At 58.4% G+C, this 14,944-nt stretch overlaps 2 protein-coding genes across 2 annotated transcripts; both read left to right on the forward strand.

Moving 5' to 3' along the window:
- The first annotated feature begins 2,815 nt into the window (after window positions 1-2,815).
- On the forward strand, window positions 2,816-4,850 carry THITE_2123710 (uncharacterized protein). Its single transcript, XM_003657687.1, has 6 exons — window positions 2,816-2,936; window positions 3,017-3,086; window positions 3,167-3,247; window positions 3,307-3,657; window positions 3,711-4,136; window positions 4,210-4,850. Exons 1-6 carry the CDS (start codon window positions 2,926-2,928, stop codon window positions 4,825-4,827), a joined length of 1,557 nt encoding a protein of 518 aa, XP_003657735.1. The 5' UTR covers window positions 2,816-2,925; the 3' UTR covers window positions 4,828-4,850.
- Window positions 4,851-6,249: 1,399 nt separating this feature from the next.
- On the forward strand, window positions 6,250-14,354 carry THITE_2123713 (uncharacterized protein). The gene has a single exon (XM_003657688.1). The coding sequence runs from the start codon at window positions 6,948-6,950 to the stop codon at window positions 14,175-14,177; it is 7,230 nt and encodes a 2,409-aa protein (XP_003657736.1). The 5' UTR covers window positions 6,250-6,947; the 3' UTR covers window positions 14,178-14,354.
- The last annotated feature ends 590 nt before the right edge of the window (window positions 14,355-14,944 follow it).

Raw genomic sequence — 14,944 nt, forward strand, 5'->3', positions numbered from 1 at the left:
TTCATTGAGCGTTAGTTCCAGAACGAGATGCAATTCCAATCATGCTCGGGTCTAACCCAGGCGGGCAGGCTTGCTTCCATGTGCTGGAATCTGCAAGACTTCCAAGCTTCCGGGTTCAAGAGGGGTTCCACGCTTGATGGAATACGAACGTATCCATACTTTCGTACCGCCACAACATTGCCACGATATCCTTCACGGCGTTGGACATTGAGCACGAGCGATCAGCAAGCAGAGGGTTGCGTGAAGCGAGCGTGGAGAGGAAATTGCACCACTGCCGTGACGCACGCTAGATCTTGTGGAAAACAAGATTGGCTTTTATTAACTAGGTAATGTTACAGAATACCGTTTGGCTGCTGTACGTACTCGCGAAACTCGTAAATTTAACCTGGAACTTACAAGATACACTACAGCGCGGCTGTCGTGCATCAAATCAGCAACCTCCCGCCGGCCACATGCTGTGGCTGCGGACTTTCAAACGCCAAGGCTCTCAGGCCTTCTCTCCGCCGTCACTGATGTTTCTGTGCACCTTCTCGTAGGCTGCTGGAAACAAGGGCATTGGCCACTGGAAGAGGCTCTCGTCGCCTAGCTAGGTACCTTACCCATATATTCCACCCCATGACATCTGCCACTGCCTGTCGTCTTTGTGTTCTGGGTCACGTATGGACACATAAGGTTGTCTCAGCCCGGACACTCCTAGTTGCTGTGATGCGCACTGCATCAGAGAGGCCTTACATGGTAGTATACTTGTATATTAGTGTAGTAGTCGACAATGATTTGGGTATGCACGGATCCCGAGTCCTCCATTGTCCGCTTCGAGGTTGTGCATCCCGGGGATCTGCACTCCGTCTCCCTCATATTTCGGGACGGGCGGCAGCAGCCGGGGAACCAGAAAGCTGAAGCTTGACGGCATGCAAGCATGGCGATCTCCCATCCCATAAATACCTGACCGACTATTCTGGTGTGATCCGTACACGTCTTTGTATGTATGTAACTACTGGCGCTTCGGTCCAGCTTGCATCATCTTACCTCCTCAGCAGTGTAGGTCCTGTGGAAAAGCCAACCTTACAACAGAAAGTAAGTTGCCTACCTCGGTGACTGTCTCCGCCAGGCCGTCACACCTGGCAAAAATCGCAGAGCCGCACAGCATCTGTGTGGTTTCAATCTGGGTGAGACCTACCTCCGCCTCGGGGACATCCCCGGTGTTAGCTTGACGCCTTCCGGCCGCTCCCCGCGTTGCCGGTTGGACTGGGCAGTTCGGCGCATCACCCCCGGTCTTCTGAGTTGGGCACGCCCGGGCATCCTGAATCGTAGTGTAGTGTACACGCGTTCTGCGACCGCCGAGCCAGATTGCGTTGGGGGGAGGGTGGGGGAGGGGAAGGGGGAAGCGTACAAGATCGTCTGCTGAGTTTCCCTTCTGACTGGCACTCTTAGTCTGACAAGTGGCATGAACAGGTAACTAGGTACGCAAATCTCTTCGGGAGCACCATACTCCGTACCTACTGTGGTTGGTAACTAGTGTACGGAATACTGGACATCCGTACACAAGGACATGACTACCATGTACGTTAACTACCTACGGATTACTTTGACTCGTGGTACGTAAGTTCTGCTGTGCTGCTGTGACCGGGAACCTGCGAGGCTGTGGAACCTCGCCTGGGATCCGAGGTCTTACTTGGTGTCGTTATGGACGCAGGAGCGTGGGCGTACGTCATCTCTGCGTTCTGTCCTCTCTTCGTTCTTCCCCTGAGACATATCAAGTCTTCTGGGTGCGCTGTTTCAGATGATCCGCTTCTCTCGCAACCGGCAGCGCCTACTGTGGTAGTTATTTGCACTGAGCCAAGGCCGATCGACTCGGCGCTCTGGCGGCTATTTTCTGTTTCTGGCGATCGTCCAACACTGCCGGCGTGCTGCCCTGGCGATCGCAACGTTGAAACAAGCGCAGCCAAGCAATGTGGAGTTGATGCGCGGCTCGCCCCAACTCGAAACAGGGCTCAGTCGATGCCGCCCCTGCCATCCCGGTCTCGGGCCCAGGGACTGGAACCGTAACTGGGGCATGTGGACGGCAATCGCCATAAAATCGAGGCATTCCTGTAAAATCGAGACGTTCCTGCTTCCTCCTGGCTTGCTCACTAGTGTAAAGCCCTGGTTTCTCCGTTTGTTGCCTCCTCGGCCCCATGTCCGACTCATGGGGGCAGGCTGTGTGCTTTGTCCGCTGAATAACTGCCTTACCGTTACTCAGTAACGAACGAACTATGTAGCGTCGTAAGTCGTCTCCACGGGCGACCGTGGTCCGAGATGGCAAGTGCTGGAGTTGTGGACTTTGGCGTTGCAACCGTCAGTTGAATACGGTAAGGTATCCGTACATACATGGCTAGTGCCGCGGCACCCTGCATCCGAGATGCAGACAGACAATGTGATGGGTTCTGTGCGCCCAAAAGCGGCAAGCGAGGTGAAGCAATCCATTTCCATCATCCCACGATGCGGGACGACATCGAAATGCCCTCGAAGAGATTCGAGACGAGCAGGGGTCCAGATGTGTGTGATCACAGAAAGCATGTGGCCAATAAGTAGCCGGATCGTTCAATTACGATACCCACCGACCCAACCATTCTGGGGGATGGAAATGCGCTAATCTTAACCCCTCCATATTGAACCCCTGAAGGCCCACAGTCCGAAGTTCGAGGACAACAGTGCGTCGCCGCCATCCATCCTAAGTTGATCTCACTTCACTAGCTGGACCGCGTTCTTGCCGCGTGTTTATTTTCCTCTCTCTCCCCTTGTCCTCCGGCATCGCAACTCTTTTGTGGATCGCGTTGTCGCTCGCTTGCTGGATCTTGTGTCTTCGCAGCCGACACTCGTTGTTCCTTCCCTCACCGCGATTTCTGCCCAGTACCCCGCAACGCCTTGGACATTCGCTTCCTCGTCATGGCGGATATGTAAGCTCTCCTGCAATTATGCGGTGATGGCTCGCACAAGTGAAGCCCCGGGTTCATGAGCGCTAACTTGTCTTCTCAAGCAACGTGGATGTTCTCGTCATTGGCGCCGGCCCGACTGGCTTGGGTGCGGCCAAGCGCCTGAACCACATTGTACGCTCACCGCTCACCGCTCCCTCTCCCGCTCCCATCTCCAGCGCCGCTGTCGACACTTGCTAACTCGCGTGAACCAGAATGGCCCGTCGTGGCTGATTGTTGATGCCAACGAGAAGCCCGGTGGCCTTGCTTCCACCGATGTCACTCCCGAAGGCTTCGTAGGTTTTTAACCCCCTGCCGCCCGGTCCGGCCTGCCACTGACGCATTGAGGCTGCAGCTCTACGATGTCGGCGGTCACGTCATTTTTTCGCACTACAAGTACTTTGACGACTGCCTCGACGAGGCCCTGCCCAAGGAGGACGACTGGTACCACCACCAACGCATCTCGTATGTCCGCTACAAGGGCCTGTGGGTGCCCTACCCGTTTCAGAACAACATTTCGATGCTGCCCAAGGAGGACCAGGTGAAGTGCATCGACGGTCTCATCGACGCTGCCTTGGCCGCACGCGTCGCCACGACCAAGCCCCAGGACTTTGATGAGTGGATCCTACGAACCTGCGGCGAGGGCCTGGCCGACGCCTTCATGCGCCCGTACAACTTCAAGGTCTGGGCGGTGCCTACCACCAAGGTACGGGATATACCGCCTCGCCTCGGCGGATCACATGCTCACCGCAGGTCCAGATGCAATGCCAGTGGCTTGGCGAGCGTGTTGCCGCCCCCGACGTCAAGTCGGTGACCAGGAACGTCATCCTTAACAAGGTTGCCGGCGGCTGGGGTCCCAACGCCACCTTCAGGTTTCCCGCCAGGGACGGAACGGGCGGTATCTGGACCGCCGTGTCGGACACCCTTCCCAAGGAAAAGAAGCGGTACGGCGAGAAGGGCGAGGTCACCAAGATTGACGCCGAGAAGAAGATTGTGACTCTGAAGGACGGCACCACCGTCGGCTATGACAAGCTCATCAACACGATGGCCGTGAATCATCTTGTTGAAAAGATGGGCAACCAGGAGCTGGTCAAGCTGGCCAAGGGCCTCTTCTACTCGTCGACCCACGTTATTGGCATCGGAATTCGGGGAGCGCGCCCCGAGCGCATCGGAGACAAGTGCTGGGTAAGTCATGACAAGGAGAAGGGGCTCCTCGGGCTTGGATTTGCGATGAACAGCAGGTTAACGCTTGGGCCAGCTCTACTTCCCCGAGGATAACTGCCCCTTCTACCGCGCCACCATCTTCTCCAACTACTCGCCGTACAATCAGCCGCAGGCCGACGTCAAACTGCCGACCCTGTATCACGCGGATGGCAGCAAGGCCGAGAGTGGCGAGCCGAAGGAAGGCCCGTACTGGTCGATCATGCTCGAGGTCTCACAGTCGAGCTTCAAGCCGGTCGACGAGGCGAACATCCTGAAGGACTGCATCCAGGGGCTTATCAATACCGAGATGCTCAAGCCCGAGGATGAGATCGTCTCGACCTACCACCGCAAATTTGATCAGGGCTACCCGACGCCGACGCTAGAGAGAGAGAGCGTCCTGAAGGTGCTGTTGCCCAAGCTCCAGGACATGGATATCTGGACGCGCGGCCGCTTCGGCAGCTGGCGGTACGAGGTCGGCAACCAGGATCACTCGTTCATGCTGGGCGTGGAGGCCGTCGACAACATTGTCAACGGCGCTGTCGAGCTGACGCTCAACTACCCCGACTTCGTCAACACGCGCCAGAACACGGAGCGCCGTCTGGCTCAGAAGTTCTACAATGCCGGTACCGGTTCGAGCAACGGCATCCCCGTCAGACCTGCGCCACGGGCTTAAAAGAACCAGGGGCTCAATGCTCCGACTTCGACGAGCGCAGAGCCTACTAAGCAACAACTTTTGGGACGCTTAGCAGGCCGGGACCGGCAGCGGCCATTCGATTCGGTGCACTTTTGCGCCTTTTTTTTCTTTTTCCGTTCTTTCTAATCGATTCCTTGGCAAAGCACCCGGGCTTTGATTTGAGAAAGGTGAAAAGGAGCAAATGGGATATGAGGGACGGTTCATGGGACGCCGCCTGCCAACTGCGGTGCATACATGGACGGTCAGGAACACCCACACAGGGGCATATTAGAAGAATTTGCTGCAGTCGGTTCGTTATAGACCGTGGATGTTGGGCGACAAAATATAATACAGCGGGTATGGAAGAAAAGCTGGCGCTCTCTCGATTGTGCAGACCTATCTCATCCAGTGAAGCCCAGCCATGCTGCTGCGTGTTTGGGTGTTTGTTCGCTCGTGTCAATAAGACAATAGGTTGCAACGGACCAATCACAATTGCAATGGATGACGTATGATAAGATTGGATCTTCGACGTGGCAAGGTGGCGCACCGAAGCTCGCTGTTTGGCGTACTGTGTACTCCGTAATTCAAGTCGGGCGGCGTGTAACCAGAATGACGTAAATGGCGCAAGTCTGGGAAATGACGGCAACTCGTCGAGAACGGCTGTTGACATGGAAGAAAGCAGAGACAACCTGTAGAGCTTCCAGTGTCTGGAATGGCAAACGTCTGCCATGCCAATTGCATCATTGGGCTCGCAAGTTCCGTCTCCGTATTTCCACCGATACATGCCCGAGTAGGCCGGATCCGTATGTCGTGTATTGTGCAAGTTCATTGCCGACAAAAAGAGATCGCGAAGAGAGGAGGGGCAGCCTGGTGCATCCTCGGAGTTGAGACAGCAAGGCAGGAATTCGGTCAACCAGTTTCAAAGCCGGGAATTTTGAATGGGGAAAACTGGGAAGTCCCACCGCCGTTTTATCAGTTGAACCCACCCAGTATCCGAAATTGCAGTCCCGCAACCATCTTAAGTAAGGTAGTGTATTCGAGCTGCACGCACCCTATTTGCATATTTTTATACTTCACTGTCTTGATTGCAAATGGAATCAAGCTCGAGAATTTCAAAACTCGTAGCGTAGGTATCTTGACAGTTGCACCGTCCAGATCTGTCTATGGTTCTCTCGGGCTCTTGTGTATTGTCTACACAATGAGTACCTGACTCTGTACACCAGAGTGGGGCAGCATCCCCACTCAACCCCACGCGCTGGTTGCCGCCCGCCGGAATGGTTCTTCTTCCATCCCACTTCAGTGGTTTTGGCAGGCTCTTCCTCCTGACCATAGTGAACGGAACGCACTGTAAGTAGCGTGTATGTACATACCTCACCTAGCACCGGCCGCCACCAGCCCCAATCTGTCCCCACGGGCTCTCTGCGCTTACCCTAAGCCGGCCTTTAATGCCACACAATTGTTGAATGCGGTTGTTGAACCGCATTGATGGCCCTGTTAGCCCACTTTGGGAAGGCTACTTGCTGTGTAAGCCTTGCCAGCTCCCCCGGGAGTTGATAACTGTTCGGTTACCAGGAAGGAAGACCTGAGTCGTGACTGCCTGGTTGTCCGAGTTATCAACTGGCCAGCGCCGCGCCATGATTGGATGGATGCTGTTCCTGCTGTGCACCTAGGTACCTAGGTACTTCCGGATGTCTTGGCTACTGCGATGAAGTCAGTCACGTTCACCCACCGAACGTACAGCACGCACTCATCCCACCGCTTGGCGCACCGCAACAACCGGAAACACCACAAATCACCGTCAGCACCGTACTTAACGGCCGTTCCAGCTGTCTTCGCCCACAAATAACCGTCCGGACGCGGCGCCCGCCCGCAAAATCCGAGAAAAACATCTTCGTGGGACCCGCTCCGCCCACTGCTCACCCACGTCCCCGCTTTGCCTTGCCGAAACTCCGTTCTGCCTTCTGCGTCCTGCACTTGCAGCGTTGCGGCCCAGGATCACCTTCGTCATCCAACGCAGAACATGACCGTCTCGGCTTCGACCCCCGTCCGGCTATCCTTCGATACTTGAGTCCCCCCGCGGATCCCTCCCCCAGGCGTCCGGCCGGGCGCACTTCACGACCATGGACTCTGCCGCTTGGCCGCCCAACGACCAGCTCCTCGAGTCCCCGGCTCACATCCTCGAGCGCCTGCACCACATCGCCGGATACACCTGGGACGAGTCCCTCCCCCCTTTCCACTCGACCTACGACAACTGGCACGTTTTTGGGGCGCGCTTTGTTTCGCCCTACTCGACGCCTCCCCCCGGCGCGAACGTGCTTGCGGCGCCCTCACCGCATCACTCCGGAAGCCCACCCGCTGTGTCCAGCCGACCCTCGTCCAGCCGACCCTCCTCATCCGCGGACCACCGTTCGCATGCGTCCTCGTCGGACAGCGAGTCCGTCACGGACCGCTCCGCCCCCTCGCTTCCGCCCTCGTCCTCCACTGCCGCCACAGAGTCGCCGGTCGTGGAGCAGCGCGTGGTCGCCAGGGTGTCGTACCACGTGCTTCGCGAGGAGAGGGCCTTTCAGATCTCCAAGAGTTTGGTCTCGAGCGTCGACCCCAAGGGGGAGCGCATCGTGAAGCCGCTGGATGTCATGCGCCTGCCGCAGATGCCCGGTGACCGGGCTCCCATCATCGTCACTATCTATGAGGATCCCGGCCCGAACTATCTATTTAAGGTCCTGGACTTTGGCCCCGCGTTCTACTTTGCGAGAAAACAGAACGACCGTTGGGAGCCGTGTCGGAGCGAGCCACCAACACTAGACCCTCCTCTCAGTCTGCAACACTTCTTGGACTTCGCCATCGGCGCCGCGCAGTGCCTGGAGATTGTCCACCATGGACAGGGCATAATACACGGCGAACTACGAGGTGACGCCTTCCACTACAACATCGAGACGAACCGCGTCAAATTGGTCTCGTTCGGGTCCGGGCTCCGATCCTTCGAGCACGGCCTGACAAGCACAGGGTGGTCGGCGCTGTCCAAGGCACTGGGTGCCAAGCACAAACTGCAGTACATCAGTCCCGAGCAGACGGGGCGTATGCCCTCCGAACCAGACACACGGACCGATATCTACTCGCTCGGCGTTCTGTTCTGGGCTCTCCTGACGCAACAGCCCGTCTTCCAGGGGGAAACCCCGCTCGACGTCGTCCAGGCCGTGCTGGGCCGGAGGATACCAAACGTCTCGGCGATACGCATGGATGTTCCCGAAGTCATTGCACGGATCATTCAAAAATGCACCGCAAAGAACGTCAGTGACAGATACTATTCGGCTGGGGGTCTCCGCTACGATCTAGTTTCGGTCCAAAAGATGCTCGGCGACGGAAATTCTGCAGCATTGCGAGACTGGCCAATAGCTTCCAGGGACGTTTCCTCTTCCTTCAGACTACCGACGGCAATGATAGGCCGGGACCGCGAACGGGCCGAGCTCGTGAAAATAATCGAGAGGGCCGCCAAAGCCCATTCTGTGACCCACAACGGGAACATCAGCAGACACTCTGACGGATCGAGCCTGGGCACGGAGGCCGGCGACGCCGGCGACGCCTCGAGCGATTGTGCGAGCTCGACCGGCGGATCGAACCGTCAGGGCGGGTCGGCCACACAGGCTGCCACCGACGCCAAACCGAGGGCCGAATCGCACCAGTCACCCCAAGCAGTCGATTCGACAACGGCCTCCATCTCAACTATCTCGTCAGCCGGCTCTGTCGGCTCTCTCTTGTCCGGTCCTTTCCGCCCTCCCCGTGCCTGGGATAGGAGTTCATATCTCGACAGCGGCTCCGGTGTCGATGGCCAAAATTCTGAGCCCTCTCGCCATGGTGCCACAATGGCCGCTGACTCTTCATCCACGTGTCTGCCCCGGCACCTCAGCTCGGCCAAGTTCAGGAGACAAGGCCATTGCGAGATTGTTTTGATCGAGGGGGCGGGTGGGCTCGGCAAGAGCTGTCTTGTCCAGTCCGTCCTCGCCGATGCGCGCAGGAGGGGCTACTGTGCGACGGCCAAGTTTGACCGTGCGAGGAAGACGCCGTTCGGGCCCTTGCTAAAACTGCTGTCTTCTCTCTTCCGCCAGGTGCAGGGCGAGAGGAACACGGACACGCCCTTCCACCAAGCTCTGAGGCAATACGTCCGGCCGGTCTGGCCCATGTTGCACAAGGTTCTCGGTCTCCCGGAGTTTCTCCTCCCGCCTGCCGACTCTCAGCTCACATGGTCCTCGTCCGATCCTCAGGCTGCTAGACCCAACCTGAGGCGACGCGGTTCTTCCCCGGGGTTGTCTACCCCGTCTGCCCTGCGAGCGTCCTCGGGCTCCTCCGTCCAGAGCTCGCGGGATTTTCTCCGTGCTGGCACTTCCACCAAGACCAACCGGTTGCTGAACACATTTGTTGATGTGCTGAGAATGTTCACCCAACAGAAGTTCATTTGCTTCTGCCTGGATGACTTGCAGTATGCCGATGACGAGTCGCTGGAGCTCATCAGCCAGATCGTCAGTACGAGGCTAAATCTGATGCTCATTATCACCTACCGCCCGGACGAAATGGCGCCCGAGACGGTGCAGAAGATACTGAACCCACCCAAGTCTGAAGATTATCCCAGGACCGGCGGCCTAACTACGACGAAGATCACGCTCGAGCCACTAGGCGAAGAGGACATCGTTGAGTATGTCTCGGGGACCCTCTCATTGCCCAAAGAGGAAGTGCTTCCCCTGGCTCTAGTCATCCAATCCAAGACGGCAGGAAATCCGTTCTACATGCGGGAGATGCTCAGCGCGGGCCACCGAAAGAAGTGCATCTGGTACGACTACATCGCCGGTCACTGGAAGTACGACCTGGACAAGCTCTTTGATCAGTTCCAGGGGGAGCAGGACTACGATGTCCTCGACACGGCCTTCATCACTCGCCGCCTGAGCGAGCTCCCGGCCGCTTCGCGGTCTATTCTTGCCTGGGCTGCCTTGCTGGGTCAAACTTTCTCTTTCGAACTGATCTGCAAGCTGATGGACGGACAACGGTATGCCGACGATTGCCTGGGGAATGCCGATGAGCTGCCAGTCACGGCATCGTCACAGGAAGATGTCGTCGCGGGGCTTGAGGCTGCCATCCAAGCCTTCATCATCGTGCCTTGCGATCGAGACGACCGCTTCCGCTTCGCGCACGACCGCTATATCCAAGCCGCGTCGGCACTCAAGGAGTGCAACGCCCGAGCGATGCACTTCGTCATCGCGCAAGTCCTCCTCAAGCACTACTCACACGATCCAACCCTGAGAGACAACGCTGCATCTCACATCTGCGAATCCGTAGACATCATCAAGAAACGGGTATCACATCGGCAACCCTTCAGGAAGCTGCTCTTCGAGCACGCACAGGAGGCTACCGAGAGCGGCGCACGACCCACCGCGGCCAAGTACTACAGCAACGCTGTCGCCTTGCTGCAGTCGAATCCTTGGGACGAGGGTGCCGAGGACGTGTCGTATGACGAGACGCTTCAGCTCTATCTACAAGCAGCCGAGTGCTACCTGTTCATGGGCCATCAGAGCGCCGCCAGTGTATTACTCCAGACAATATTCAACCACGCTAGGACAGCGCTCGACAAAGCGCCTGCATGGGTGCTCCAGTCTCGGATCTACGCGCAAAGCGGCGACTCTGTGCAAGCGGTTGACTCGCTGAAGCATTGTCTGAGGGCTCTCGATGTCGAACTGGACGACTGCCCGACGATGGAGAAGTGCGACGAGCAGTATGGGCGGCTGGCGGAGAAGATTCGAGCGTCGGAACGCCCGGCCGTGTTGAGCCCGTCTTGCTCAAAAGACCAGATGCTGGCATCTGTTGGTGCAGTGTTGGCCGAGACGACGAGCACGGCGTGGTGGACCGACTGCCTCGCCTACTACCAGCTGGCTCTCCGGATGATGGAGACGCACTTCAGCCGAGGGGCGTACCCCCAGTCAGGATTGGCCTTCCTGTACATGTCCATCATTGCCCTGTCCCGCTTCAACGACACCAAGTTTGCGGAGGAGTTGTCAGGCATCTCTGTTGAATTGATGGACAAGTTCCACGATCCGTTCTCCCTCGCCCGTGGTTACATGGTCCACGCAAACCTCATGGGGCACGTTCCCGATCCTATCGGCATCTCGGCTAGCCGGCTGGAGGGGATGGTCGACTACGCTGCGGCCGCTGGGGATAGGATATCGACCATTCTCAACTTCGGCCTCGCGGCGCTGCTGAGGTTCTTCGCGAGCGAGAACTGTGCTGATCTGGAGGCTTTCTGCCAATACGGATGCGAAGAGATCCCGAGCTGGCATCTCGACACGCGAGGCGGCACGCTACTCATCGCTGTCAGACAAGTCTGCCGCGCCCTGCAGGGCAAGACCCGAACGTCAAAGCCGCTCGAGGTCATGAGCGATGAGCACCACGACGCTGAAACCTATAAGAAATGGCTCGCGGCCCACACCAACAACGGTGGTCGGTCACTGCTGGTCTACGAAACGATGGAGATAGTGCCCTTGTTTCTCTACGGACATTACGAGAGGGCGATCGAGATCGGCAAGGCCTGCCAAGAGCGCGCCAATCTGCTGTGGTCGGCCCGCAATACGAGACTTGCTATGCTCTTCTACGGCCTGGCTTTGGCCGGCACCGTCATTCGCCGGCAGCAGGACCCCCGGTCGCCAGGGGACGAGATGCCAAAGAGCCGTATCGAAGAGACGGCCCGGGAGATCAACGAAGTCAACCGGAAGATTAAGGATTGGCAGGGTCTCGATAATCTCAACTACTTGGCCTGGTCGAAGCTGCTCGACGCTGCCGTCTGTGAAATGGTCGGCGATCACGGCGCGGCCATCCGGCAGTTCGAGGAGGCGTTGGATCATGCCTCGGAGCACAATTTCACTTTTGAGGAAGCGCTCGGGAATTATCTGATGGCCAGCATCTTCGTCAGGAACAAGGCGAGGCGCTCCGCCCGCTCCGCCCTCCGCGATGCCGTCGCTCTGTATCGCCAGTTTGGCGCTACAGGCATTGCCGACCGCATCGAGAGCGACCACAGCATCCTGCTCCAACGGGCGATGCGGAATCCTAGGACCCTTGATCAAGCGGTGCAGACGGACTTCGCCGGCGACGCTGCGTCTGTCCAGTATCGCGTCGTGGATGGCGAGGCAGGCGAGGACTCGCAGCAAGCCACCCAAGCTGCGGTCGCCGCCCTGAAGGGAGAACGCATGACGGCCTGGCGAGGCTCGATGCAGCCGGAGGCGGGGGCCGGCTTGCCTGCACTCGATATGATCGATTTGCACGCCATCCTGGTCTCCTCGCAGGTCATCTCCTCGGTGCTGAGGGTCGACGAGCTGCTCAAGACCATGTGCGACGTGATCCTCCAGACGTGCTCCGGGTCTGCCACGCTTGCCGCCATCGTCGTGCAGGACGAAGGGAGTTCCGACTGGTGTGTCGCCGCGAGCGGCGATCCCGAGAGGGGGGCAGAAGCACACATCCCCGGCATCCCGCTCAGTGTGACCGATCTCGTCGCGGAGAACGTCGTGCTCTACTGCACCCGCGTCCGCGAGGTCGTCTTCCTCCGGGATCTCCTCACAGACGAGAGGTTTGGGAACGTGAGCGAGCAGTGGCTGCGGAGGAATCCCGGCAGCAAGGCTGTCATCGCCATTCCCATCTGCCATGGGTCGGACTCGCTGCTAGGCGTGCTCTACCTAGAAGGTGCGCCGGGGTCCTTCACGGACCGCAACGTGAGCGTCCTGCAGCTGCTCGTCAACCAGATCGGCATCAGCTATTCCAACGCTCTCGCCATGAAGGCAGTCGAGAAGGTCTCGGCCGAGAACATCAGCATGGTGGAGCTCCAGAAGCGCGCTTTGGCGAAGGCGATCGAGGCCGAGACCAAGGCCAAGAACGCCGAGGCCGAGGCGATCCGGAACGTCAAGCTGGCCGAGGAGGCGACGAAGGCCAAGTCCATCTTCCTGGCCAATGTCTCACACGAGCTGCGCACGCCGCTGAACGGCGTGATTGGCAACTCCGAGCTGCTGAGGGACAGCAACCTCAACAAGGAGCAGCTCGAGATGGCAGAGTCGATCCGAGTCTCGGCAGACCTGCTCTTGACGGTCATCAACGACATCCTGGATTTCTCGAGGATGGAAGCGGACAAGATGAAGCTCTACATCATCGCCTTCAACCCGGAGGAGATGGTGCGAGAGGTCGTCCGGGCCGTGTCCTATAGCAACAGGGAGAAGACGTCCAAGAAGAACGTCAAGATCAGCCAGGACATCAACCTGCCGCCCATGCTCATCTACGGAGACCCGATTCGCCTGCACCAGGTCCTCGGCAATCTTATCAGCAACAGCCTCAAGTTTACCGAGGACGGTTCCATCACAATCGGCGCCCGGGTCGAGTCGGAGACCGAAGACAACGCGACGCTGACGTTCTGGGTCAAAGACACGGGCATCGGCATCTCGCCACAGCAGCTCGAGAACCTCTTCCAGCCGTTCAGCCAAGCGGACGCGAGCACGGCACGGAAGTACGGCGGCAGCGGCCTCGGGTTGAGCATTTGCAAGTCCCTGATCGAGACGATGATGAAGGGAAAAATCCACCTCGAAAGCCAAGAGAACGTCGGCACCACAGCGTGGTTCACCGTCACCTTCGACAAGGCCAGGCCCGAGGTAGCCGCCGGCGACGAGCAGACGACCCCGCGCGGCACTCTCCCGGAACCCGTCAGGCCGTATCCGACCAGGCAACCGTCAACCGTGGCGACCGGCAAGGAGCCCTCCGCACCGGCCTTACTCCCCGCGCCCGTCTCCATCGCCCCAGAGCTCTCCCGCATTCCCAAAGACCAGCTCCGCATCTGCATCGCCGAAGACAACGCCATCAACGCCCGCATCGCGCTGCAGTATCTGCAGCGGCTGGGGTACCCGCACGTCGACACGTACGACAACGGCCTCAAGGCGGTCGAGGGCCTGCGCGAGAAGGCGCGGCAGGGCGCGCCGTACCACATCATCCTGATGGACGTGCAGATGCCGGTGCTCGACGGCTACGAGGCGACCAAGCTGCTGCGCCACGACGAGCTCGAGTCGGTCCGCAAGGTCCTCGTCATCGCCATGACCGCCTCGGCCATCCAGGGCGACAGGGAGAAGTGCCTCGCCGCCGGCATGGACGATTACCTGGCCAAGCCGGTGCGGTCCGAGGTGCTCAAGAAGAAGCTGGATGCGTACACCTCGGGCGGGGCCGCCGGGCCTGGCCCTGGCGCGGCGCTGCCGGCGAGAACCGCGGGGCAGGTGCAGAATGCGCAGAATGGATTGATCAGGGCGCCGGCGAATGGGCAGGCGCAGGGTGTGTCGTCCCGATGAGATGGATGGGACGGTACAAGATGATGATTTGTATGGAAGAACGAAGAATGAGCTGGGGCACGGTTGGGACGGATTTTCGGGGCTGTTGATGGATGCCGTTACCATGTATGTCTGTATGTCTGGCTCACTGGCTCACTGGCGGGTGGTATACATCATGGATACACGGATTGCATGGATTGCATGGACTGCATGGATTGCAATGGATTGCATGGATGGATGGATGGACGGATTGGGTGAACAGCAGGTTCTAGACGCGAACTGCTCTTTGCATTTTCCTCAGGTGTATTCTTGAGCTCTGTTGGGTCGACCTACCAACCGGTCTGGTTCTGCGTAGATACCTAGGTCCCTTTACGCATGGGCTTTTTGGGGGGTAATGACTATACCATTTTCCTTCCGCCAACTGAAGTTTCCTTCTTCATGTATCATATATACACATGGCTGCAAGGGGTCCACTGGCATTGCGGTGATATGGTCTTGCGACGGTCCAGGGGGAGGTGGACGGGGGAGAGGAGAGTATGTGTGCGGGAGCACATGGTCTACTGGCTGCTATACCAGCTTCTTTTTCATCCCGCGGGTTGGGAGTTACTTGGATGGGCTGTGAAGATGCACAGTGCTTCCCCTCGCCGGCAGCGACGGACACGATTGCTAGGCGTGCTAGAGCATGAGACAGGTTGCGATCCATACAGCCGGCCGTCTTGCACCAGAACTCAGCCCAAGTTGATAGCTAATAGTAGGGACGTTTGAGGGCAGCTTGTCTGTCTGTCTGG

This window comes from Thermothielavioides terrestris, chromosome 6 (genome assembly GCF_000226115.1).
Source record: "Thermothielavioides terrestris NRRL 8126 chromosome 6, complete sequence".
NCBI lineage: Eukaryota > Fungi > Ascomycota > Sordariomycetes > Sordariales > Chaetomiaceae > Thermothielavioides > Thermothielavioides terrestris.